This window comes from Malaclemys terrapin, chromosome 13, assembly GCF_027887155.1.
Source record: "Malaclemys terrapin pileata isolate rMalTer1 chromosome 13, rMalTer1.hap1, whole genome shotgun sequence".
Taxonomy (NCBI): Eukaryota; Metazoa; Chordata; order Testudines; family Emydidae; genus Malaclemys; species Malaclemys terrapin.
In genome coordinates this window covers 38,935,109-38,961,521 of record NC_071517.1, presented here as the reverse complement: position 1 = coordinate 38,961,521, position 26,413 = coordinate 38,935,109, and the positions used below count along the sequence as shown (strand labels likewise).

At 57.1% G+C, this 26,413-nt stretch overlaps 1 protein-coding gene across 1 annotated transcript in view; it reads right to left on the bottom strand.

Annotated features, from left to right (window-relative positions):
• Window positions 1-21,079: 21,079 nt before the first annotated feature.
• The window catches only part of LOC128847242 (butyrophilin subfamily 1 member A1-like), a 30,825-nt gene continuing 25,491 nt past the window's right edge, over window positions 21,080-26,413 (bottom strand). The window contains exon 6 of the mRNA XM_054046623.1: window positions 21,080-21,748. Within this exon, the coding sequence (XP_053902598.1) occupies window positions 21,189-21,748 (560 nt within the window). The 3' untranslated portion in view covers window positions 21,080-21,188. The remainder of the gene's footprint in view (window positions 21,749-26,413) is intronic.

The following is a 26,413-nucleotide window of genomic DNA, read 5'->3' as shown; positions in this document are numbered from 1 at the left end:
AGCTTCTATATTACCTTACTGGTTACCCAGAAGCCAACAACACAGTTCCCTTAAAGCAACCCAGCCTTAGACCTCAACCCAGCCTTAGGCCTCCACCCAGACACCCAAGTCAAATATGATGAGGATTACTGAAAACCTTATTCATCATATAAGGAAGTTCTACCAATCCCAAAGGATCAGACACATTACCTCCCAGGTTAATGACTATTTTAGATCTTAACCAAATACACACTTACAGCCAATCCTTATTAAATAAACTAAAATTTATTAAAAAGAAAAGAGAGAGAGTATTGTTTAAAAGATCAGTAAACATATAGACACGAGTACAGTTCTGAGATCAGATTCCTAGTAGAGATGATGAACTTTGTAGTTGAAAAGAGTTCTTTCAGAATTAGTCCATAGGTTATAGTCCAATGTCCATATTCAGGGTGATCCAGATGGGACTGGAGATCTTAGTCTTACAACTTAAGCTTCCCCTGCATGAAGCATCAAGCAGATCTGAGATAACAAGGATCAGGACCCCAGACATTCTTATACAGTTCCAGGTCTTCTTTGACAGCTCAGAGTCCTCAGGAGACTTTGAAATAGACCTATTTCCTAAGAATCACTAGCAATTAGCTATACGGATTGATATAAGACAATTGCCTGCTTTCCACCATTTGCAGGTGATTTGCTATACACTTCAAAGAGAGATGAATACAGTATAGACAGGGACTGTTTGGTTACATTGTTAAGCTCTAACAATATATATGTAAACCCACAAAAACATAAACATTATCTACCCTAAAGTATGTCCCTAAAGGTTGAATTTGGGTCATTTATCCTGCAGGATGCTTAACCCTTTCTAGCCATGTATCACAATGGGCCTAACTCCCTAGTGTAGACAGCACGATGTCGGCAGGAGAGCTTCTCCCACCGACACAACTTATGCCGCTTGCGGAGGTGGGTTTATTATGCCAACGGGAGAATTCTCTTCCATCAGCATAGAGTGTCTCCACCACACACACTGCAGTGGTGCAGCTGCAGCGCTGTACATGTAAACAAGCCCTTAGGGAGGTGGATTAACTAAGCTGATGGGAGAGTGTTCATGGAAGTGCCAGAAAAGGGCAACAAAAATGATTAGGGGGTATGGAATGGCTTCCGTATGAGGAGAGATTAATAAGACTTGGACTTTTCAGCTTGGAAAAGAGACGACTAAGGGGAGATATGATTGAGGTCTATAAAATCATGACTGGTGTAGAGAAAGTAGATAAGGAAGTGTTGTTTACTCCTTCTCATATCACATGAACTAGGGGTCACCAAATGAAATGGCAACAGGTTTAAAGCAAACAAAAGGAAGTATTTCTTCACACAATGCAGTCAACCTTTGGAACTCCTTGCCAGAGGATGTTGTGAAGGCCAAGACCATAACAAGGTTCAAAAAAGAACTAGATAAATTCATGGAGGATAGGTCCATCAATGGCTATTAGCCAGGATGGGCAGGGATGGTGTCTGTAGCCTGTTTTCCAGAAGCTGGGAATGAGCAACAGGGGATGGATCAGTTGATGGTTACCAGTTCTGTTCATTCCCTCTGGGGCACCTGGCAGTGGCCACTGTTGGAAGACAGGATACTGGGCTCGATGGACGCTTGGTCTGACCCAGTAGGGCCACCCTTATGTTCTTATGCCACAGCGGCGCAGCTGCACTGGTGCAGCATTTAAAGTATAGACACACACACTGGGAAGGATAAAGGAATGAAGACAGTGAGAGCACAGATGGCTTTGATGGCAGCATGGTTCAAGGCAGGTCAGATGGAGAGACAGACAGAGCTTGAACCATGGGACTCATTACAGCTTGACTGACAAGAGTGGTCTATGCTTTAACCTTCATTTCTCTGTGCTAGCCTAAGGACTTCCTGTGCTGTGTCCCACTGACTAACAATCTCGACTGTTTGGATAATGCTGTTTGAGTGTCACTGCAAATGCAGGGCGAGGTGCACCAGTCCCTGCAGAGTGTACAAGTATCTGCCAGGAGTCTTTCTCACCTAAAGCCTAAGGGCATGTGGCCACCACCAGGGCAGGTGTCTGACCCACGGTATCACTGCAACACACCCAGAGCCTGGGAGGGAGCCTGGGACATGTGAGGAACAGACTGCGTACGTTTTTTATGTTACAGAGATGGCTGGTTGTGGTGTTCCCCGTGCCCATAGAGCGGGGCCTAAGTTCCCTGTAAGCTGCGCAGCTACAAGGGCCGCGCAGGTGGGGAGAGGTGCCCCTCCCCTGGCCCAGCCCACCGGAGCTGCTGCTGCTGGGGAGAGGCACCCCTCCCCCGGCTCCGAGCTGCTGTAAGAGAGAGGGCTGGGGGGAGTCCTCTTTCCCCGGGGCAGCCTGCAATCCAAACCCCTCGTCCCCGGCCCCACTCCAGAGCCCGCACCCCCAGCTGGAACCCTCAGCCCCTGCAGCCCAACCCTCGGCCCCACCCCTGAGCCCCCTCCCACACTCCGAACCCTTCATCCCCGGCCCCATCCCAGAGCCCGCACCTCCAGACAAAGCCCTCACCCCTCTGTTAACTGAACCCTTTGTCCCAGCCCTGAGCCCCCTCCCGCACTCTGAACCCCTTGGCCCCATCCCCACCACACATCACCTCCATATTGGTGCACATAAAAAAATTCATTCCACCCATGGACATAAAAAGTAGAGGGAAAATTGGGTAGGGTCCCTTGTTCCTTTCACCTTTTCCATTTTCCCCATGTTTTTCTTACAGTTTCTGTCTAGTAAATAGTAGTTGGTTTGAACTTAATGCGGTGATTAGTGGGTTAGGAAAGCAGCCGGTGAGGTGAGCATATCCCAGGGTGGGGACACCCTAGCCCCTGTCCTAAGTGACCCTGACAAGACTGGCAGGGCCGGCTTTAGGCCAATTCAACCAATTCCCCTGAATCGGGCCCTGTCCCTAAGAGGGCCCTGCGCCCAAGCCCCGGTACGGCATACTGGCAAGAGACGGTGTGCTGTACCTGGGTGGCCCAGCTTCCCCAGGGGGCAATTTAAAGGGCCTGGGGCTCCCAGCAGGGGCTGGAGCCTCAGGCCCTTTAAATTGACACCAGAACCCCACTGCTGGAGCCCTGGGGTAGGGCTGTGGGGCTCTGGGGGCTATTTAAACAGTCTGGGGCTCCCGTTGCTTCTACCGCCCCGGCCCTTTAAATAGCCGCTGGAGCCCCGACGCTTCCCCAGGGCTCCCGTGGCTATTTAAAGGACCAGGGCGGTAGAAGCAGGGGAGCCCCAGGCCCTTTAAATAGCCCCCGAGCCCCGGGCTGCTGCTGCTACCCCGATGGGGGAGGAGGGAGGAGGAGGAGGCACTTACCGTACATGGTGGGCTGTACCCGCACCCTCTGCCCGCACCAGCCCCACACCCCCTGCCCTGCCCGCAGCCAGCCCCTGTCTTCAGCCAGCTCCGCACCCCCTGCCCTGCCCGTCTGCCAGCCCATCTCCAGCCAGCCCCGCACCCCCTGCCTTGCCCGCAGCCAGCCCCTGTCTCCAGTCAGCCCCGCACCCCCTGCCCTGCCCGCAGCCAGCCCCTGTCTCCAGTCAGCCCCGCACCCCCTGCCCTGCCCGTCTGCCAGCCCATCTCCAGCCAGCCCCGCACCCCCTGCCTTGCCCGCACCAGCCTTGCACCCCCATCCTGCCCTCAGCCAGCCCTGCACCCCCTGCCCGCAGCCAGCCCCTGCCGCACCCCCTGCCCTGTCTCCAGCCAACCCCTGCCACACCCCCTGCCTGAAGCCAGCCAGTCCCACACTCCTCTGTCTCCAGCCCTGCCAACCCATGCCGCACTCCCCTGTCTCCCTGCCTTAAGCCAGCCAGCTCACCCCACACACCCCTGTCTCCAGCCAGCCCCGCACCCCTTGCCCTGCCTGCAGCCAGACCTTACCTCCAGTCAGCCCCTGCTCTGCCTCCAGCCAACCCCATGTCCACTGGTGCCCTGCAGTTCCCAGGGCAGTAACCCTGCACACCTGCTTCAAAGGGGGGGAGGGGCAGGGAGCAGCTGGGACCCACACATGTGCACACCAGGTGACCAGACAGCAAGTGTGAAAAATCGGGACAGGGGGTGGGTGGTAATAGGATCCTATATAAGAAAAAGACTCCAAAATTGGGACTGTCCCTATAAAATCGAGACATCTGGTCACCCTAGCACACCCCCAGGGAGTGGCAGGGACCCACACATGTGAAACGGAGCCCATTTCTAGTTCAGGCCCATCTTTTTAAAAAAGAACTTTAGGTAGGGTTAACATACATCCGTATTTTCCCGGACATGTCAGGCTTTTTGGTTCTTAAATCGCCGTCCGGGATGTATGGTAACCCTATTGGTACAAAAAATACATACTGTGGCACATTCCTTAAATCAGAACTTTTTATAGGGAACTGGTTGCTAAGAAATGAAAGGCTTTTTTTACATGGTTTTTTTTTTTTTAAGTCATCCCGGCTGGGGCCCCGCTGAAAATGTTTGAATTGGGCCCCGCACTTCCTAAAGCCGGCCCTGAAGACTGGGGTTTAACCATCCCAGGAATCTTGGGCCCAGCCTTATCGGGGTTACGAAGCCTGCTGCATGGGGGAGCGGAAGGGGAGTCCTCGAGGGCAGACAGGTCTCTGGGTAAAGAGAGTGGGAGCGAGGACTCAGATCCTTTCGCTCTCCGATTCCACCGGGGTAGTGCAGAAGCCAGGAGAGTTCCCCACAATAGCAGAACCATTCCCCTGCTTACACTCAGTCCATTCCCAGGTGAGAGAGCCCCCCGCTTCTTCCAGAAGCCCTTTATCCCCACCTCACGCCTTCAGTCCTTTGTTCTCAAGCCGGGGTCTGCTCCGCTTCCCTGCTGAGAGGTGGAGAACTCCATCTCCCTCTGGTTCATTGGCTGCTAGGTGTCAATGTCCTGGTGGTCGGGTTTTCCATTGTCAATTTGGATTCTTCACTGATAGGGGGTCGACCTCGACCAGTTCTTTCTAATGACCCGTTCAGGCTCAGACTGCCAGTTGACCCCCTCCCCATTCCTCCCAGCCTGCCCTGCAAGCAAACTTAGTTCTTCCCACCCCCATTGGGTAGTGTGCAAAATATAAGGGAAACCGAGGCACACATAGGCTTCATAAAAATACTGCAGAAAATTTCCACTTTATCACTCTGGTGTCATTACAGAAAGTCCCTCAGAGCATTGAGCCCTGAAGGGGCCCAGTACAAGCCTCCTGCAGGAGTCTGGCTGGGCTGGATTAGCTGCAGGGAGCCATGGAGAAAGACGGGGTCACTGAAGAAGCAATCTGGGAGTCTTGGAGGCCACGGCCCTGCCCCGTGGAACTGTGTGGCTCCTTGGGGACCAGCACATTAAAGGGGTCACTCCCAGAGGACTGGTTAAAGGTTGAGATATAGACCAGACCTTCTGGATCCATGACACTGGAGACAATGGTAAGGGGTGCTGGGCAGAGGGAGGGAGTGGCGGAGGGGGGTAGGGGCAGGAGGTGCTGGATGGAGGGGATAGGGGAAGGGCGCACTGGGCAGAGTTGGGGAGAGGGAAAGGGGGGGAGGGGCAGAGGTGTGGGGCAGAGGCAGGGGGCACTGGGCAGAGGGTGCTGGCAGGGGGAGAGGATTGACACCAGTCTCTCCATGGCTGGCAGACTCTGTGTGGAGTGACAGGGACATGGCCACATCTGGGCTATTTGCTTCCTGTCCTGTTCCGGTTCCCTGTTGTGGAGGGCGCTGGGGTTGGGGGAGGGGATCATGGGACTGATCAGAACCCGGCCGGTTGGCTCAGTGTCAGGGATCCCATGGAAATGGCCCAGCCCTCCTCTTGATCTCTGCTCTGGGGGTGCAGGTCCCCCTCTCCGGGCTGTTGCTGCCCTGAACAGCACAACAGTGACGGGACCATGATGCGTCTGGCCTCCGCCTCGAGCAGCCGCCTTCAGCACCAGCCGAGACTCCCCAGAGCTTTCACTGAAACAACTTGGTCATTAAAACTTTCTCCAAGCCAGGGACTTTCTGCGGTGGCTGGAACCAGCCCCTGCCAACATCAGCTCCTGAGTCGGAGCCTGCAGCTGAGGGGAGAGACCCGGGGGAAAGGGCTGGGACCAGGCAGGAAAGTGACTCTGCACCAATGGCCCCTCCTCGCCCCAGTTCTGCTCCTGGGCAGGGGTCTGCAAGTCCCAGAGCTGCTGCCCTCCCTGACCCCACCCCCCAGCCCTGCTCCCCTGAGCGCCTGCAGGAGCCGAGCCAGCTCCGGGAGAGTGAACGCCCCAGGACTGGGCCAGGGACTGAGTCTCCCAGCCAGAGGGAAGTGGAGAGGGGGAAGGAGGGAGAGTGAGGACTTATCTACACTACAAAATTAGATTGTCTTAGTTAGGTCGACCTACAGCCACCACAGTAATTAAATTGTTGGTGTCCACACTCCCCTCCTTCTGCCGGTGGTGCACGTCCTCACCAGGAGCACTTGCACCAACCGAACTGGGGCATTGTGGGGCACTGACAGCCAGAGAGTGGGGCACTGACAGCCATGCCGGCTCACAGCTGGAGCCTCCCCACCCCAGGGCTGACAGTGGGAGACAAAATGTGAAATAATAGCAGCTGTGAAACTGTCAACAATGTCGATTCCATTGCTGGTAGGTTCCCTACTGTGAAATTGAGCCCTGTGCCCAGCTGACAACTCGGGCTGTCAGCTCCGGGGGTGGGGGAGGGCACCAGCTGTGAGCCCCACACAGGGCTGACAGCCAACAGTCAATGTAAGCAACCTACACTGACACTGCATCACTCTAACTACATCGACCTAAGTGCTGTGCCTCTCGCACGGGTGGAATTATTAAGTTGATGTTTTGGGCGACTTACGTTGGCTGGAGCACAATTTTAGTGCAGATACTTACATCGGGCTAACTCTGTAGCATAGACCTGGCCTCAGACTGGAAGGGGCAGCAGGAACAATAAGTGGAGAGGGAGGTTCCCAGGTCAGCTCCATATCCATGGGCAATGCAACAGGGGAGGGGAGGTTTCCAGTCCCTTGTACAAATGCCCCAGGCATGAGAAGGTTTGAGGGGCTCCTCCCCCAGAGGGAACCTCACCCCTGGGAGCCTCCTCTGTGCACACCCCTCACCCTGGGGATACAAACCCTGGTGGCCCCAAACAAGCCCTGAGCCTGAGCCATGTGCAGCCCCCAGTTACTGACAGAACCTGCCCAGCTGCTGTCCTACCCTGGCCCTGGGGGGCTGTGAGCCCAGCTGTTTCCCCTCCCTGCTCCATAGCAGAGATCCCTCCCTTTCAGGTCATGCAGGCAGAAGTGGGATCCTCCATCAGCCCTGTCGCAGCTGCATGGAGACAAATCAGTCTTTATCTTGGGGAGAGTCAGAGACATGCGGGACCCTGAATCTGTCTCCCTGGGGCTGTGGCGCTGTTCCAGCTCAGGGCCTGAATGAAGAGATGGTGGGGGTAGGGCCACTCAGTCCACATGTCTGGGCTCAGTGTCTCCCCAGGCTCTGTCTGTCCCTGGGAGCTGCCAGGTCCTGTGTGCTTCCCCATAGCTCAGTGCCTCTGTGTACCCTGGAGTGAGCAGCCCTGTGTTATATCTGCCCGAGGGCGCCACCCACCCGTGGGGCCTGGGGAGAGAACCCCAGCCCAGGAACAACAGCCCAGTCATCTTGGTGTTTCCCCACCACCACCCCGCTCTGCTCAGAGGAGCTGCAGAAGACTTGACAGGACTGTATTTACTTGGCCTGATTCTCCTGCTCGCACCAGTGTGACCCAGGAGTAACAGGTTTAGTTTTACTTTCCTGTTCTCAGAAATGTGCTGCCCTAACAGCCACCGGCCATTTCCCTGCTGCCAACTGCCTCCTGCTTCTTACCCAGCATTCCCTGGGATCTGCCTGGGTTCTGCTTTGTGAATTTTTTAATAGGGCTCTCACTGTAGCTTAGGGTTACCATACGTCCGGATTTTCCCGGACATGTCCGGCTTTTGGGGGCTCAAATCCCCGTCCGGGGGGAAATCCCCAAAAGCCGGGCATGTCCGGGAAAATCGGGAGGCTCGGCCGGGGCCCATTTGTCCGGGGCCGGGGGCATGGTGCCGGGCCGGGCTGGGCGCGGGGCCGGGGTCCGGGCCGGGAGCCGGGGGGCCGGGCCGGGCCCGTGGGGCCGGGTCGGGGGGCCGGGCCGGGCCCGCGGGGCCGGGTCAGGGGGTCGGGGCTGGGAGCCGGGAGCCGGGGTCGGGGCTGGGAGCCGGGAGCCGGGGTCGGGGTCGGGAGCCGGGGTCGGGGTCGGGGCTGGGAGCCGGGGTCGGGGCTGGGAGCCGGGAGCCGGGGTCGGGGCTGGGAGCCGGGAGCCGGGGTCGGGGTCGGGGCCGGGGCTGGGAGCCGGGGTCGGGGTCGGGGCCGGGGCTGGGAGCCGGGGTCGGGGCCGGGGCTGGGAGCCGGGGTCGGGGTCGGGGCCGGGGCTGGGAGCTGGGGTCGGGGCCGGGGCTGGGAGCCGGGGTCGGGGCTGGGAGCCGGGAGCCGGGGTCGGGGTCGGGGCTGGGAGCCGGGGTCGGGGTCGGGGTCGGGGCCGGGGCTGGGAGCCAGGAGTCGGGGTCGGGGCTGGGAGCCGGGAGCCGGGAGCCGGGGTCGGGGCTGGGAGCCGGGAGCCAGGGCTGGGAGCCGGGAGCCGGGAGCCGGGGTCGGGGAGCCGGGCGGTGCGGGGCTGGGAGCCGGGGGTCGGGGTCGGGGCTGGGAGCCGGGGTCGGGGAGCCGGGCCCGCGGGGGGTGGTCGGTCGGGGCTGGCACCCCAGGGCCCGAGCCGACCCAGGCTGGAGCCGCCGGGGGGGGGCAGCCTGGGCCGCGCCTCTTCCCCCCGCCCGCCCCGCCCCCTTACCTGCTTCAGGCTTCCCGCGAATTAAATGTTCGCGGGAAGCAGGGGAGGGGGCGGAGACTTTGGGAGGGGGCGGAGTTGGGGCGGGGGCGTGGGCGGGGCTGGGGGCGGGGCCGGGGCCCCGGGGAGTGTCCTCCATTTGGAGGCACAAAATATGGTAACCCTACTGTAGCTTCACTCTCTGTTGTCTGCTGCTTCCACTCAGACACTTCCTTCTGCAACCTGCCACTGACCCTCTCACTGCCACATACTTGCTTCTGCATTTCTACATCTGTGCTGCTTGTGTCAGAGACGTAGCTCTGAGAGCATCAGATTCTGCCTTTAGATTCATCACTTCACTTTTCTTTTCAGCTCTGATTCTTTCCAATTCCTGCACTCTGTCTTCCAGCCAATCGTTCTCTTGATCCAGTGTTTTCATGACCATCCACAACCCCTGCAAGGCAGCCCTCTTCTTTGCCCTAACGTTTGGACCTCCCCACTTCCCTGCACCAACCCAGACATCCCACTGCTTGTGGAGCTGCAGGAAGGCTCCGGGGCCAGTGAAGGTGCCAGGCTTCCAGGGTTCATTACCCCCATATTCCTGTACAAAATCTGTCAAGATGTTCCTCAACATCATTTGCATCTGTTCTCTCTTTCCAAGTGTTTCCTTGTCCCTGGACATAATTCTTCACTCGAGAAGGCAATCAGCCTGAGTCCTGAGTCCCAGTAATGGAATTTATCTGTAGATTAACTCGCAAACTGCGACACGGGTACTTGTGAGGAGCAACTCCACCCTGCCGTCTATTGCAATGGACAAACTACAGTTTGTACCATCCATCTCCTTCCTCTCTACCATCCTCTCTGGGACTCCCAAAATCTGTTGCCCAGGGTTCTTTCAATCCAAAGCTCTTGGTAACTTTATTCTGTGCAAAGTGGTGTCAGGAAATAAATCCAGGGAGACACAGTCATCAGACCAGTAGATGGCTGGCACAAACAGGACAACACAAGAGTGCTTTCACTTAAAGCTAAACTTTACTTAATCTCAAGCACTTACACATGTCTGCAACAGGCTAGTAAAACACCCCTTACCGAAGTTGGGTGTGGCTCTTGAGTGGCATAGTGGCAGTTGCAAAGAATTCTTTCGGGGCTCCACTGTCCTCATGGTGGCATCATTGCATCCACATGAGCAATAGTCCACAAGCTACCTTAATTCACTTTGAATTTAATGCACTTTTAAAGTGGAATCCAGAATTCACAACAAGTGGGGAGTTAGTGTGCTTTATGGGTTTGTGTCATGTGCACACAGGTATTTTCAATCTGCATTAATTTGAGTTAGTCTGAACTAACCCCCTGTAGCGGGGCGGCCTGGCTCCCAGGCGCCCCTGGAAGGGACGAGCCAGAACAGCCGCCAGAGTGGGCGGAGCCACCGCCACCTGTCTCCGCCCCCCCGGAAGTCAAGGGGCGGGACAGGAAGTATAAAGGCCAAGCCACAGCGCTCAGTAGTGGGCCGGCAGCGGGAGAGGACAGACGCTGGTGCCTGAGCTCCCGCGGCCCTGAGCTTGCCGAGAGCCCGGTATCCAGAGGAGGACTGGCCGAGCCTGCCGAGAGCCCGGTATCCAGAGGAGGACTGGCCGAGCCTGCCGAGAGCCCGGTATCCTGAGGAGTGGTCTGAACTTCCCCCTGCCGAGGGCCCAGAGGGAGCGACAAACCTACCTGGTGCTCGGGGCCCGGAGGAGCCCATGATCTGGGACACGGCAGATGAGACTCAGGATGAACAGGTACCCACGGAGGAGGAGGAGATGGGAAGTGGCCCGGGGATAGCAGACCCCGAACCCATGTCAGTGTGTTGCGGTCAGGATCCCCACTGACTGCGCGGCAGATGGATTGCTGCGGATAGGGCCCCGGGCTGGAACACAGTGGAGTGGGTGGGCCTGTGTTCCCCCCTGCCACCCCGCGCCGGGTGGCAGTCTCTCCTCCTCCTTGTCTAAGGGACCTGGGCCTCTGACAGACTATTTGTTTGCTGCCCTGCCCTGACCTAGGGCCTGGGCTACCACAAACTGACCCAGCCCCTCACAAGGGCCTGAGCTCTGAACTGTTACTTGTGAGCTCACTCCCTGCACAAGGGCCTGAGCTCTGAACTGTTACTTGTGCGCTCACTCCCTGCATAAGGGCCTGAACCTTAAACTGTTGTTAGCTTTGTAGCGGGGCGGCCTGGCTCCCAGGCGCCCCTGGAAGGGACGAGCCCCACCCCGGAACTACTACACGTGGCAAGCCAGGCAGGAGTCAGCCGCCCAGGATGTGGGCGCGAACTCTCGACTCCGGGGAGAGAGGGGCCGGGGGAGAAAGATCCCCCTCCCGAGAGATGGATCTGTCCCAGCTCTTGGCCCTGGTGACAGAAACCCAGGAGCGGCAGCAGGCGGCCCAGTTGCAGCAGCAAAAGGAGCAACAGGCCTCACAGCTGCAGCAGCAGCAGCAGCTCATGGAGCAGGTTGGAACTCAACGGAACCAGCTCGTGCAAGACCTGGTCACCCAGCAGCAGGATTTCCAGCGGGAGTGTCTCCAGCAACTCGCAGCGGCGCTGGCCCGACCCGGAGTGGCACAGCCAGGAGGCGCAGCCGGGACTACGCGGCCCAGCCCCCCGATCCGGCTGACGAAAATGGTACCCGGCGATGACCCTGAAGCTTTTCTCGTCACCTTCGAGCGGGTGGCCGTCGTCGCCGGTTCGGCCCCGGAGCTATGGGCTTCCATATTAGCCCCATACCTGACTGGGACGGCGCAGATGGTTTACCGAGGCCTGTCGGTGGAAGCCACCCAAGACTACAGCCAAGTAAAGGCTGCCATTCTGGACGCCCTGGATGTGAGTCCCGAGACTTTCCGCCAGCGGTTTAGAAGTCTGACCTACCCCACGGGGGCCCAACCTCGGCAGGTGGCCCAGGAACTCCAGGAAACCTGCAAGCGGTGGTTACAGCCCGAGCACCGAACGTCGGAAGAGGTAATGGAACAGGTGCTGCTAGAGCAGTTCACCCATGTTCTTCCACCACGGGGACGGGCCTGGGTCCTCCACCACCGACCAGCGACCCTGGCCGCCGCCGTGTCACTAATGGAGGACTTCCTCGCGGCTGATGCGCCGATAGGCCCGGGACTCCGGGTGGCCCCACCAGGGGCGGAGCGCCCTACTCCCGAGAAGAAAGGGGCACCCGCTCGAGCAGATTTACGGGTTTCCTCCCGGGAAACCAAGGGTTGGGCTCATGCCCCGGTGGCACCCAGGTGACCCGCTCGGATCCCAACCCCCACAGGGCGAAAAGACCACCGAAGTCCGCCTGGACCTCACCCTGGGGTTTGGCCCCGGACGGGACGGGCAACCCTGGGGCCCTGTTTCTCCTGCGGGGAGTACGGCCATCTCCAGCAGGATTGCCCGGGGCTGGAGTGTACCTTTGGTCGGGTCTGTGCAGGGGAGGCTCGTGCCCGTCCTTCCCAAGCGGCTAAGATCACCGTGCCGGTGGTCATTGAAGGGTACCCGACGGTGGCCCTCCTCGACTCGGGCTGCGGACAGACGCTAGTCCGCCGCCACTTCGGCCCCCCGGCTGACGCCCGATTGGGTGAAATTCACCTGCAGTGCATCCATGGGGACATACGGCCCTACCGGAGTACCCGGGCCCAACTGATGATCGAGGGGGTCACCCGATCAATGGTGGTGGGACTTGCCCCACGACTGGCATACCCCGTGATCCTGGGCCGGGACTGGCCGGAGTTTCCAGCAATCCTCCGCCGGCACGCAGGAGACGACCCGCGGGCCATGCCAGCCTTAGAAGGGGAGGCCCCCGAGAGCGAAGGAGAGGAGAGAGAAACCCCCGAGCCAACCAGCTCGGCCGGAGAACCAGAGAATGCTCCCCCAGGGGCGGCGACGGATTCCTCGCCCACCACAGACTTCTGCCGAGACCAATGGGCCGACCCCACACTTCAGCGAGTATACGAACAATTGGCCGTGATGGACGGGACTGTCCTCGACCCCGGTCGAGCGGCCCAGTGGCCACACTTTGAGTTGCGGCAGGACTGCCTGTATCGGGTCGAATGGGACTCCCACACGGGGGAGACCCGGACCCAACTCCTCATTCCCCGGCGTCATCGACAGTCCGTCATGAAGTTGGCCCACGACGACGTCCCCGCGGCTGGACACCTTGGTCACGAGAAGACCCTGGCCCGGATTTTGGGATGCTTCTTCTGGCCGGGGGTGTACCAGGAGGTAAAGAATTACTGTAATTCCTGCCCGCGCTGCCAGTTGGCTGCCCCGGCACGGACTCCCAAGGCCCCATTGGTCCCGATGCCCCTAATTGAGACACCCTTCGAGCGCGTGGCCATGGACCTGGTGGGGCTCCTTCCCAAGAGCAGTGCAGGGTTTCAATACATCTTGGTGATGTTAGACTATGCTACCCGGTTCCCCGAGGCAATTCCCCTGCGGAACATTACAGCCTGCACCATCGCCAATGAGCTGGTGAAGATTTTTGCCCGCGTCGGCCTACCCCGCGAGATCCTCACGGATCAAGGGACAAACTTTACTTCGCGGTTGCTCCGCCAGGTATGTGAGCTTCTGGGGGTCAAGCAACTGCGAATGTCAGTCTATCATCCCCAGACGGACGGGATGGTCGAGAGGTTTAACCGGACCCTAAAAGACATGCTCTGTAAGTTCCCCCCGGAGGACCTTCGCCGATGGGACCAGTTACTCCCACCCTTGCTCCTGGCGATCTGAGGGGTCCCCCAGTCGTCGACGAACTTCTTGCCGTTCGAACTGCTCTACGGCCGTCAACTGCGAGGCCTATTGGACCTAGTGAGGGAAACTTGGGAGCAAACCCCCTCACCAGCCCAGGCCTCTTAAAGTACGTGATCCAGCTCCAGGAGCGTCTTAAGCAGGCTGGAGACCTGGCCCAAGAGAATCTGAAAGCCGCCCAGGAGACGCAAGCCCAGGCCTATAACCAGGACGCCCAAACACGGGACTTTTTACCCGGAGACCGGGTATTACTCCTCCTCTCCTCCAGTGAGTCGAAGATTCTGGCTCGCTGGCAAGGACCATATGAGGTGGTCCGGAAGGTGGGCCCGTTACATATGAGATCGACCAGCCCGATCGGAAGAAGCGGATACAGCGGTACCACATCAACCTGCTCAAGCCCTGGCGGGAACGGGAAGGGCTTTTGATTAACCCCTACCCACCAGAGCCCGAGCTAGGGCCCCAGGTAGCCCATACCCGGGATCCTGAGGAACCCCAACTTGGGGAGACCCTGACGGAGGAACAACTCAAGCCAACCCGGTGCCTCCTACGAGCCTTCCGTCACACCTTCACGGCCCAACCGGGGGCCACCTCCCTGGTGTACCATAGGATCCAAACGGAGCCGGGGGTGGTGATTCGTGGCGCGGCCAGGCCCTTGCCATATCACCGGAGATGCGCCGTGGATGAGGAGGTACGGGCGATACTGGACCTGGGGGTGATTGAACCATCACACAGCGAGTGGCGAAGCCCAGTTGTGTTGGTACCAAAGCCCGACGGCTCCCAACGGTTCTGCATCGACTTTAGGAGTGTGAATGCCATCTCCAAGTTCGATGCCTACCCCATGCCCCAGATAGACGAGCTGTTGGCCCGGTTAGGAGGAGCTCGTTACATCAGGACCCTGGACCTCAGCAAGGGGTATTGGCATATCCTCCTGGATCCTACTTCCAGGGAGAAAACTGCGTTCGCCACCCCTACGGGCCTATACCAGTTTACCCGAATGCCCTTCGGCCTCCACGGGGCCCCGGCCACATTTCAGCGCCTGATGGGCCACCTCCTCCAACCCCACCAAGACTACGCGGCGGCCTATTTGGACGACATAGTCATTTACAGCCCACAGTGGGAAAACCATCTAGAACAGGTCGCAGCCGTCCTGAGGTCCTTGCGGCCCGCCGGGTTAACGGCCAACCCGAAGAAGTGTTGCATCGGCCGACAAGAAACTAAGTATCTGGGGTACGCTATCGGACACGGACAGGTGAAACCACTGGTGGACAAGGTGCAGGCCATTGCGACCTGCCCCCCGCCCACCACAAAACGGCAGGTTCGCCAGTTTCTGGGGCTGGCGGGGTATTATCGACGCTTCATTCCCCACTTTGTGGCAATCGCAGCCCCCTTAACGGGGCTCTTGACGAAGGAAAGCCCCAGCAAGTGGTCTGGACCCGCGAGTGTGATGAAGCCTTTCAAACCCTCAAAACAAGCCTCTGGCAAGAGCCAGTCTTATATAGCCCCGATTTTAAGCGGGCCTTTGTCCTGCAAACCGACGCTTCGGAGATGGGACTCGGGGCGGTCCTCTCCCAAGAGGTCGGCGGGGAAGAGCATCCAGTCCTCTACATCAGTCGGAAGCTCTTCCCCCGAGAGAAGAACTATGCGGTGGTGGAAAAGGAAGCCCTAGCCGCGAAGTGGGCTTGTGACGCCCTGCGCTACTACCTCCTAGGAGCCCCTTTCATCTTGGTCACCGACCACTCTGCTCTCCAGTGCTTGGCCCGCATGAAGGACCATAATATGCGGCTACAGCGGTGGTACTTGGCGCTGCAACCTTATGCCTTCACCGTTCGCCATCGGGCTGGGAGAGACCACGCGAACGCCGACTTCCTTTCCCGCCTAGGAGGTATGGAAGGGTCTGGCCCCGGTACCAGAGAGCCAGCCTTGGGGGGGGGGGGGCCCTGTAGCGGGGCGGCCTGGCTCCCAGGTGCCCCTGGAAGGAAAGAGCCAGAACAGCCGCCAGAGTGGGCGGAGCCACCGCCGCCTGTCTCCGCCCCCCGGAAGTCAAGGGGCGGGACAGGAAGTATAAAGGCCAAGCCACAGCGCTCAGTAGCTGGCCGGCAGCGGGAGAGGACAGACACTGGTGCCCGAGCCTGCCGAGAGCCCGGTATCCAGAGGAGTGGTCTGAACTTCCCCCTGCCGAGGGCCCAGAGGGAGCGACAGACCTACCCGGTGCTCGGGGCCCGGAGGAGCCCATGATCTGGGACACAGCAGACGAAACTCAGGAGGAACAGGTACCCATGGAGGAGGAGATGGGAAGTGGCCCGGGGATAGCAGACCCCGAACCCATGTCAGTGTGTTGCGGTCAGGATCCCCACTGACTGCGCGGCAGATGGATTGCTGCGGATAGGGCCCCGGGCTGGAACACAGTGGAGTGGGTGGGCCTGTGTTCCCCCCTGCCACCCCGCGCCGGGTGGCAGTCTCTCCTCCTCCTTGTCTAAGGGGCCTGGGCCTCTGACAGACTATTTGTTTGCTGCCCTGCCCTGACCTAGGGCCTGGGCTACCACAAACTGACCCAGCCCCTGCACAAGGGCCTGAGCTCTGAACTGTTACTTGTGTGCTCACTCCCTGCACAAGGGCCTGAACCTTAAACTGTTATTAGCTTTGTAGCGGGGCGGCCTGGCTCCCAGGAGCCCCTGGAAGGGACGAGCCCCACCCTGGAACTACTACACCCCCCTATAGAGATAATCCCCTAGATTCCAAGGGCAGGGGCTGGGGGTTGGTTCTGTGCTATGTGACTGAACCCTCCCAGTGTCAGGGTGATGCTGGAAGGAAGCAAAGGCAGAGAGAGCTGCTTCTCAGGCACAGCGCTGGAGTGTCGGGCTTGGGATTTCTGTGGGCGCCTGTGCACTGTACATCCCCACTGCTGTTCAGGGGAACAGGACTTACTGTGTGTTTCTGTAAATAACCAGATGACACCGAAGATAACCCTGACTTCATGCCTGCAATTGCTCATCCAAACGGATCCCTGCTCCCCCAGCCAGGCCCCAAATTTCAACTGCTGCTCAGCCAAAGAGGCATCAAGCCCTGTCAGAAACCATGTGATGTGAGCAGGCATGGAGCAAATAACCTTGTATATTCATTATGTGTGATGTGATTGGTCACTTAAGTCACCTGGGTTGAAAGCACCACCAGACTGGGATGAGAGGGTTTGGGTGTGGACAGAAGGAGGGTTAGGGCAATGCCTGACTTAGAGCCGGAGTTAACTCTGCCATGAAGACAGGCGCTAACTTTTCTTTTTCCCAGTGGATGCTCCGGCCCTGCTCCACCCCAAGGCCCTCCCCACGGGGCATCTTATCCCAGGCCCCACCCTCTTTTTGCCTCTTCATGCCCCTACTCTGCCCCCTCCCGTACCTGTGACTTGCTCCTTTGCACCCTCTCCCCGCCCACCCACCAGCCTCTTGCTCCTCTCTGCCCCGTCTCCAAGAGCTTCCCACCAGCCGCTCGCTGATCAGCGGCCAGCCCCAGGGCCCGCCAAACAGCTGATCCATGGCCAACCTCAGGGCTTGCGGAACAGCTGATTGGTGGCCAGCCCCAGGACCCTGCAGAACAGCTGATTAGCGGCCAGCACCAAACACCTATGGCTGGTGGGTGTTGAGCACTCCCTATTTTTTTCCATGGGTGCTTGGGCCCCAGAGCACCCTCTGAGTCAGTGCCTATGCTGTTAGCGTAGAATGCAGCCCCCGGATTAGGTACGGCAGGTTCCTGCCGGCCAGTCCCAATACAGGATAAGGAAATAAAACCTCTTTTCCAACTACCAGAAAACCCAAAGCAAAGAGGTGACTCCTCTGACTGTTTCGGGTCAGTCTGAGGCATTTACACTGCAGGCCATGAATCAGGAAGCTGCATGTCTCTTCAGATACCTGCTTAAAGCAACCTGACTGTAAGCAACAAGCCATTGTCGATCTCTGACTCAGCCCAGGGAACCCGTCTGAGTGGTTTGCGAAGAATTGTACAGAGGTGAGGAGAAGTTTATAAAAATAAACGTTTCTGCTAAGACTCCACAGCTCCAAAATGCTTCACTAGTAAATATATTGTATGATTGTCGCATCTGGAGCAGTCAATCGATTAACAACACAGAAATTTTGTTTTTAAAAACTTTCTCTATACATGGACACCCCCATAGACCTCAAGTACACAGAGAGCAAACAGACCCAAATACAAAGAGAGAACATTACTCACAGGTGTGTCCTGTTTCCAAAGCTCAGGGAAGCCATTCCAAAGGTCACTCCCCATCCACTATATCAACGTGTCCTATATCAGCCACAATTCTTTGGTAACCCACCAAACAGTTTCATATCCAAACTTACTGAGTGTAAGTGATGCAGTGACGCCTGCCTTAGTCTGCAGACAGCCTGAAACAATAGCACTAAGAGATGAGAAATTCTCCAGTCCTCACACCTCAGTGGACTCGTGATGCCATGGAATTCAACGTGTCTGCCACAATTCACAGGTTGCCCAAAGTTTTATCTTCTGTGTCCCTGCCCTGCTGCAGACAGGAGTGGGGGGAGCCACCCCTCACCTAAACAGCCAATGCCCCAGTCAGAGAAGGAATCTTCCCTCCCTCTTTCAAACATGCAATAGTCCAACCAACACTGAGCAAACCCAGCCTGGATGCTTCAGTTTTCACTACTATTACCAGCATCAGATCTATTCCTGAACGAGCTGAGAGGGGAGCTAGCAAACGGCCCACCACAAGCTCATCTAGCTGGAGCTCACACTCCAGACACGGCTCGCTCTGGATTGAGGCCAGGCCATTGAACTGCAACTGTTCTAGGGGCACTGATGGACGATCTCCTTCTGTCACTGGACAGGTGGTTAGAAACTGACCAAGGAGCTATGAACTCCTGCTGACATGATGCTGTAAACGAGCGGCATTCCCACCCCGTTCCAGAGTCTGCACATGCTGTGTGGGGTCAAACTCACCCCTGCCCTGCCCTGGGACTTTGCTTTATTCACAGGATAACTCACAATAACACAACGGGAACTCCAGCCCCAGCTTTCCTCCCAGTCTGGCTTTTCCTAGGGCTCCTCCTGTGGTGCCAGCAGAGAATGGGCGCAGCAGGTCCTGGGGTAGCTGACAACAGGACATGCTCACTGAGCGAGAGTGCTCACAGAGGTCGAGGTCCCTGGCTGGCCCCTGGCTGCCCAGAGGGAAGTGCCTGTGAGCTCGCAGTGTGTGTGTAGACACTGTCTCACTTACATCAGCTGTTGGCTGTCATTCTTGGCAGTTTCATGGCTCTGCTGACTAAAAAGCCAGGCTGTTCCGGGGGCAGGTAGGGGGCTCCAGCTAGGGCCCAGCTGCCTTGAGGCTCCCCTGTCCTAGCCTGGCTGTACCCTCCGTGCCTGGAGATTGGATGCCCCACAGCTCACCCTGCTCCCAGCCTAGCTGCTGCCCAGGCTTCCTGCTCTGAGCTGGGCTGAGCCTGCCCTGCTCCATGCTGCCAGCCGGACTGCTGCCTGGAGGCTCCCAGCTCCCTGTGGGGAGCCCTGGTGAGGTCACTAGCTCAGTGCTGAGAAAAAAGCAGCAGTATAAAAGTCTGAACCAGGGAGCAGGAAGGGGGCTCCTTGTAACTGCTGCTATGTTGTGATGCACCATAAAAAGTAACAAAGACACATGGTGGAGGTTCACACAGAGCTCTGCCAGCCAGGGGCTGCAGGAACTGATGGGGGAGCCCATTCATAGTTAGAAATTTAAAAATGAACATTGCCTGCAATCTCTTCATAACACTTCAGGCTGTAAATTGTGAGTGACAACACATTTTTATGACTTGTCACATAGTAAAAACCATGTTGTATATTAACTTATTTGCCAACATATTTCCCCATGTAATAACACAATAAGATTAGATAAGAAAGCACAGTAATTACACATAATTCAGTGAGAAATAGGGAAAGGAACGCAGAGATTTCTGAAGGAAATTTTAGGGAAAAATTATCTAATTTTAGATTAATATTTCCCTGTGTTAAATACTAGGAAAACCACATAGCTTCAGGAGCCCATGCCGCCTAGACTCCAGCAGACAGGATAAAAACACAAATGAATCCATCACAAGATAATTTCAGGGTACTTATTTTCAAATAATCAAGGTAAGTTTAGGGCACACTGCCATGAATGGCATATTGTGAATAAATCTTCAAAACTGAATTATTACATTGAAAATGTTCATAACACATCACGTTTAAAACAGAAAGTAGTCCTAGCAATGCCATGTGATGTGCCTCCCTCAGACTCTGCTCAGCTAGCTCTTCAAGACATTAGGTTCAATTGCTAATTTCAAGGAATTAGACCAATCGGTCACTATTTTACAGAGCATTGCAGAAGGTGGTGGACAGAACCCAGAGGAATTGTGATGAATTTCCTGGAGCAACTTTCTTTTCTTTGTACTGTAAACCTCACATGACATCAAAAATCTCAGCCTTTCAACTGATTTATGGCCGAGAAGAAAGGTTTCCCAAGAAAGCTTTACCAAATTCCATGTCATGTGTCATTAAGTGCCAGTGTCTTTAATACAATTAAGTTAATTTGTGATGATTCAGTAAACGAATACAACCCCTTCACTATTTCTTTATGAAAGTACATTTGTTGTGTCCTTATAACCAAGAACATGAAGAGCCCAACAGTACATTGAAATCAACAGTGGACACTGACAGTCCATTGCATCCAAATAATATTTCTAAAGAAAAATAAACCAAAAAATGGAGATTGTAGAAGAGATTTCTATCAATAGGAAGAGCGCATTTGAGGTCGGGGAGGGTGTTTTTTTAATTGATGTAAGAGAAAGAAAGGAAAGGTCATATCTTGATTACCGATTATATGTAGTTAGAAAGTTAAAAATCCCTTGAACTAATGCTGACAGAAGTTCAAAGATTTTTATGTAGTTTTGTGTGAGTTCACTTAAATATATTGCTTGATTAATTATATCATTTTTAACCTATTAATTGTCAAAGATGTAGAGCAGGAGGTGGGTGTATGTGCCCTGCCTGCCAGAGGCAATAAAGGGGTGGGGAGAAGAGAGAGAGAAGCTGCACATGTGTGTAGTTGTGATGTTTATGACACATGTACATTGTAACTGAACAACCCAGTCTGACAATTTAATAGTTTATTTTGTTAATATAAATATTTTGGATTTCTTGAAATTCCAGTTGAAATACAAATGATGTTATTTGGAGAAGGGGGAAGAATCAAAAAATAAATGTAAATAATTCCATTTCTAAAATTATGTTTAGATGCTTGTTTTTGAAATACTGTGGAAATGTAAATTAAAATATTTTTGTATTTACACTTTGTTATAATAATATTTTCTGAATTAGAATAATCTTTTTTCTTTCATATTTTACATTGAGATTTCTCCAGGGTAGAAAATTCTGACAGGAGTGAATGACCCCCATCCACCCCCTGCCCATGGGGCAGGGGGCTGGGAAAGGTGAGGGCTAGGGGTTGCCAGTTGAAACAGGAAACTGGCAGCGTCCAGTCAGCACAAAAAGTCCAGTTGCTGCAGTAACTGGCCCCCACCACTGGGGACGGGAAGAGCAGCAGCGCTGGGAGGGGACAGTCTGTGCCGCGGGGTCACTGTCAGGGACAGAGATTCCCTCCGGCCTCAACTGGGACCGGGCAGATTATCAGGGGAGCCGCGTTTGTACCCCCAGCGTTGCGAGAGGGATTGAAATAAGGGCGGAGCGTCCCGGAGAAGGTGTCAGTGAAAGTGAAGAGATGGGACCTGTCAGTCACATTGTAAAACGAGACCTCGCCCGCCTCATAGTCCAGGAAAATCCCCACCCGGCTGGGCCTGACGCTCACGGGGAGGGAGGTCAGGGGGGAGGTGCAGGCCTTGTATCCCCCATCCCACAGCCACAGGGCCCAGTATCCATCCTCAGGTGAGACTGTGACCTTCCCCTTCCTGCTCACAGATTCCCTACAAACCCCCAGAGCCCAGCCTGTCTTGTCTCCCACCTCCACCTCCCAGTAACACCTCCCGCCCGCGAACCCCTCAGCGCCCAGGACACGGTAACAACGATCAAATCTCTCAGGGTTGTCGGGCAGATCCTGGCGTGTGTCTCCGAGTCTCACACGTTTCCGATCCTCAGACAGGACGAGGTAGGGATTTGCCGTGTCTGGATCCAGAGTCACGTCCACTGGGGAGAGAGTCACAGAGTCAGGGCCGGGGGCAGGGGCTGGTCACTGAGATCAAAGGGAAATTAACCTGCATCCTCATTAATCGCTGGGGCCGGGGAGGAGGGGGGTTGTTGGCTGAGGGGAGTCGGCCCGTCTAACTGTGAGGAGACAATGAAGGGAAAGGGCAGGAGTAGTGGGGGAGGGGTGGGAAGGTGTCAGTGGGGGCGGGGGAGGGGAGGGGACAGGCTGATGCTGGGAGAGGAAAGGGGAGGGGCAGGTGACAGGAGTAGGGGGAGGGAAGGCACAAGGGCAATGGGGGGGAAGAGGAGCAGGCACCAGGAGAACAGAGGGGTGTGAAGGGAAGGGCAGGTTCCTGGGGCCTGCAGGGGCTGAGGGGAGGGGTGGGCACAAGGGCAGAAGAAGGGACAGACCCCAGGGGCACAGGGAAGCAAGGGAAGGGGTGGGCACCAGAGGGCAGAGGGATGAGAGGGAATGGTGCGGGCTCCAATGGGGCGGAGGGAATCAAGGGGAGGGACTGGTGCCATGGGGTGGTGGGGATGAGGAATGGGGCAGGTGCCAGGACCATGGGGGGGGGGGGAGGGAATGGGCAGGCACCAGGGGGACGGAATGATGCAAGAGCCTGGGGGCAGAGGGGTTGGCTAGGGCAGGGGCAGTCATCAGTGGGTGGAGGAAGGCAAGAGGAGGGGCAGGTACCAGGGGGCTGTGTTGTGGAGGTGAGCAAAGGAGCATGTGCTGGGGGCAGAATGGGGTGATCAGAGGGGCGGGCACTGTGGGGGACTAAGGAGGAAGAGGAGGGGCATGCATCAGGGTCGTAGAGTATGAGTGAGGGGCAGGGCTGGTGCCAAGGAAAAGAGAGAGATGAGGGGAGGGGTGGGCACCATGGGTCCAAAGGGTAGGCTAGAGAAGGGGCGGGCGGCACTGGGGGATGGGGGGGAAGGGAAGGGGCTTGCACCAGGGGACACAAGGGGTGAACAGAGGGGCAGGCTCTAGGGAAGCAGAGGGGGAGTAGAAGGAGGGGCTGGCACCAGGGGAAAAGGAGGGGGTGGGAGAAGGCATAGGTGACAAGGGGACAAAGAGGGGTGAGGAGTAGGACAGGTCCCAGAAGGACATGGGATGACAAGAGGTGGGGCAGACCCCGGGAGGGGCAACAGTGGAGCGAGAGAAAGGGCAGTTATAAAGGGGGAGAGGGGCATGAGGGGTGGGTGCCAGGAAGACAGAGGTGGGAGGAGGGTAGGGGTAGTCACCAGGAGGGATGGTGGGGATGAGCAGAGGAGTAGATGCAAGGAGGGGAGAGAGGAGAGGGACAAGCACCGGGGGGCAGAAAGTGGGGTGTGGAGAAGGGCAGGCCCTATGGGAAGAGGGGTGTGGAGATGTGGGCACCAGGGGGGCAGAGGGAGGGTAAGGGGAGGGGCGGGACCCAGAGGTAGCAGAGGGTGAAGGGAGGGGAAGACACCAAGGGGCCCAAAGAGGGGCAAGGGAAGGGGTTTGCTCCAGGCAGGCAGAGGGGGCAAGGGAAGGGGCAGGCACCATGGAGGCAGATGGGGGCAATGGTAGAGACGGGTCTCGGGGGCAAAAGAGGAGTGAATAGAGGGGCTGGCACGAGGGGATTGGGGGGGTGAGAGGTGCAGGTGTCAGGGAGGCAGAGAGGGAGGGGGAAGAACTAAGGGGAAGGTGGCGGGGTGTGTGTGCAAGGGAAGGTGCAGGCACCGGGGGGTGGGTGTGAAGGAAGGGCCTTGTGCTGAGGGGAGAGATGGGGGCCAGGGCGGTAGAAGGAAGGGGCAGAAACCAAGGGCAGAGTGTGGGAGAGACAAATGCCGGGGGGACAGTGATGGAGAAGGCACCAGGGGCAAATGGGGGGTGGTGAGGGAAGGTGTGGTCATCAGTGGGTGGGAGGGCAAGAGAAGGGGTGGGTGCCAGAGGGCTAGAGGAGTGTGAGGGGAGGTGTGAATGCAGGGGGCAGAGGAGGGTGAGCAGATGGGCAGACAGCAATGGGACAGGGGAGCGGCAGGTGCCAGGGGGACAGTGGTGCGGCATGGAATGGGGCAGCCACCAGCACCAACAAGGAGAAAGAGGAGGGGCAGGTATTGGGGGTAGAGGAGGAGCAAGGGAAGAGGTGGGCGCCAGAGGGGCAGGGAGAGGGGCAGGTGCCGGGGCAGGTGCCAGGGGACAGAAAGGGGAAAAGGAAGGGGCAAACAAAAAGAAAGAAGTTGGGGGGGGGGTGCCAGGAGAGAAGGGGTGAAAGGAGGGGTGGGCACAATAAAGGCAGGGGGTGGGGCAAGTCATTGGTGATGGGGAAGAGGGGCATGAAGAGAACAGGGTCAGTGGGGCAGAGGGGGTAGGCACCACGGAGGAGGGGGGGCAACCAGAGGGGCAGGGGGAGTGAGGGAAGGGGTCAGCACCAGGAAGGTATAGGGGGAAGGGCAGGTGCTGGGGGATTGAGGGGGCTGAGCAGAAGGGCAGGCACAGGGAGGGCAAAGGAGGTAAGGACAGGCACCAGGGGGCAGAGTAGGGGGCAATGGGAGGGGTGGGCACCAGGGGGCAGAGCAGGGCGAGTAGAGAGGCAGGGCAGGTGGGAAGAGGGACGTGTTAGGAGAGGGGATCGAGGAGGGGCAGGAACCAGAAGGTCAGAGGAGCTAGAGGAGGGGTGGGCACAGGGGGGCGAGGCCAGGGGCAGGTCAGGCTTGACAAAGCCCTGGTTGGGATGATTTAGTTGGGGATTGGTCCTGCTCTGAGCAGGGGGTTGGACTACATGACCTCCTGAGGTCCCTTCCAACCCTGATATTCTATTATTCTATTCTAGGATTCTAGGTGCCAGGGGTCAGAGAGGTTGGGGAGAGGGACAGGTGCCAGGTGGGCTGAGGGGAGTGAGAAGGGCAGGAATCAGGACAGCAGAGGAGGGTGAGGGGTGGAGTGGGCATCAGGGGAGGGGTCCTGCTGTGAAGGCAGGGGACTGGACTTGATGACCTTTCAAGGTCCCTTCCAGTTCTACATTTCTATGATTCTATCAGGGGGTAGAGGGGGCAAGGGCAGTATCAGGCACCAGGGGAGAAGATGGGTAGCAGAGGGGGAAAGGAGAGAGGTGGATGCCTGGTGATAGAAGGGGGGTGAAGTGATGGGTGGGTTCCAGGGTACAGAGGGTGTTTGGGGAAGAAGGGCAGGTTCCAGGAAGGCAGGAGGCAAAGGGGTGGGATACAGTGGGGCAGAGGTGGGTGGAGGGCAGGGGCATGAGCCAGGGAGGCATAGCAGGGGCAGAGGGGCCCAGGGGAGCAGAAAGGGGGTGAGAAGGGGAGGGGGAGAAGTGAGGATAGAGGCAGGGACCAAGTGGGCACATGGATGAGGGAAGGGTACGGGAGGGACGGGAGCCAGAGAGGGGTGAGGGAGAGGCAGGCCCCAGGGAATATCTGTTGCTTTCTGGCCATGTGTGGTTGGTTTGTCACTAAGATCAAGGCTGTGACGTCCCCACACATACTGGCCGGGCAGCCCTGCCCAAGGGGGTGCAGCTAGAACTCTTCCATCTTCCAGCGAGACAAACCACACAGACAGCCCCTCCCCTCACCTGGCCCAACCCCTTCCCCAGGGCACGGGCAGTGTGTCTGGGCTGGGCTCACTAGGAGGGGGCAGTGCAGTGGGGGATTCTGGGGTGGGGTAAATACGAACTTATTTGGCAGTTGCTCATGAAGCTGGGACAGTGAGGAGGAGAGGGGGCATTTCACAACTTACTGCCCCCTCCATCAGAGATAAGCTGCACCAGGTGCCACGCAGCACGTCGGCACTAGGGGCTTGCACCAGGGCAGCTTCGAAGTGGGTTGTAGCCCACAAAAGCTTATGCTCTAATAAATTTGTTAGTCTCTAAGGTGCCACAAGTACTCCTGTTCTTTTTTTCATCGGTGAATGAAAACCCCGGCAGACACGACCTGAGACACTGCTGTGCCAGGGGCCGTAATCCCTCCCCTCTCTGGGGTTATGGATCAATAATTACAGGGTCACTGGAGCAGGGGAGCTGGACTCTGGGCTCCCAGGTGGGGGCCCGACCCACTGGGCTGCAGAGTCATTCTCACTCCCATGCTCTGGCCCAGTGCCCATGGCAGTGTTTAGACACAGGGGGACGACTTCAGCAGGAGAGATTGAGGGAGCCCCACATCACACACCTGGAGCCCAGTGGTTCCAGCCCTCACCTGAGGGGGGTGGGGGAAAGAGACCCACATTCCAATTCCTGCCCCACATCACATGGGGGGATTGAACCTGGGGCTCCCAGCTGAGGGCCCAGCCACTGGGCTAAAGGCTAGAAGGGAAGCAACGGCACCTTTTTCTGTTCATTTAAACTATTCAGCAAACTCAACATGGATTCAATCAAACCAAAACATTTCACCCAGCTCCACTTCAAACCTGTCAGAGCAATTTAGGCTAGGTCTATACTGGGGGGGAGGGAGGGAGGGAGAGTCGACCTAAGATACACAACTTCAACTATGCGAATAGCATAGCTGAAGTTGGCGTATCTTAGATCAATTTACTTGGCTGTGAGGACGGCGGTGAGTCAACCGCTGCCGCCCCCTCATCGACTCCGCTTCTGCCTCTCGCTGCGGTGGAGTTCCGGAGTTGACGGCAGAGCTATCGGGAATCGATTTTATCGTATCTACACTAGACGCGATAACATTGATCCCTGA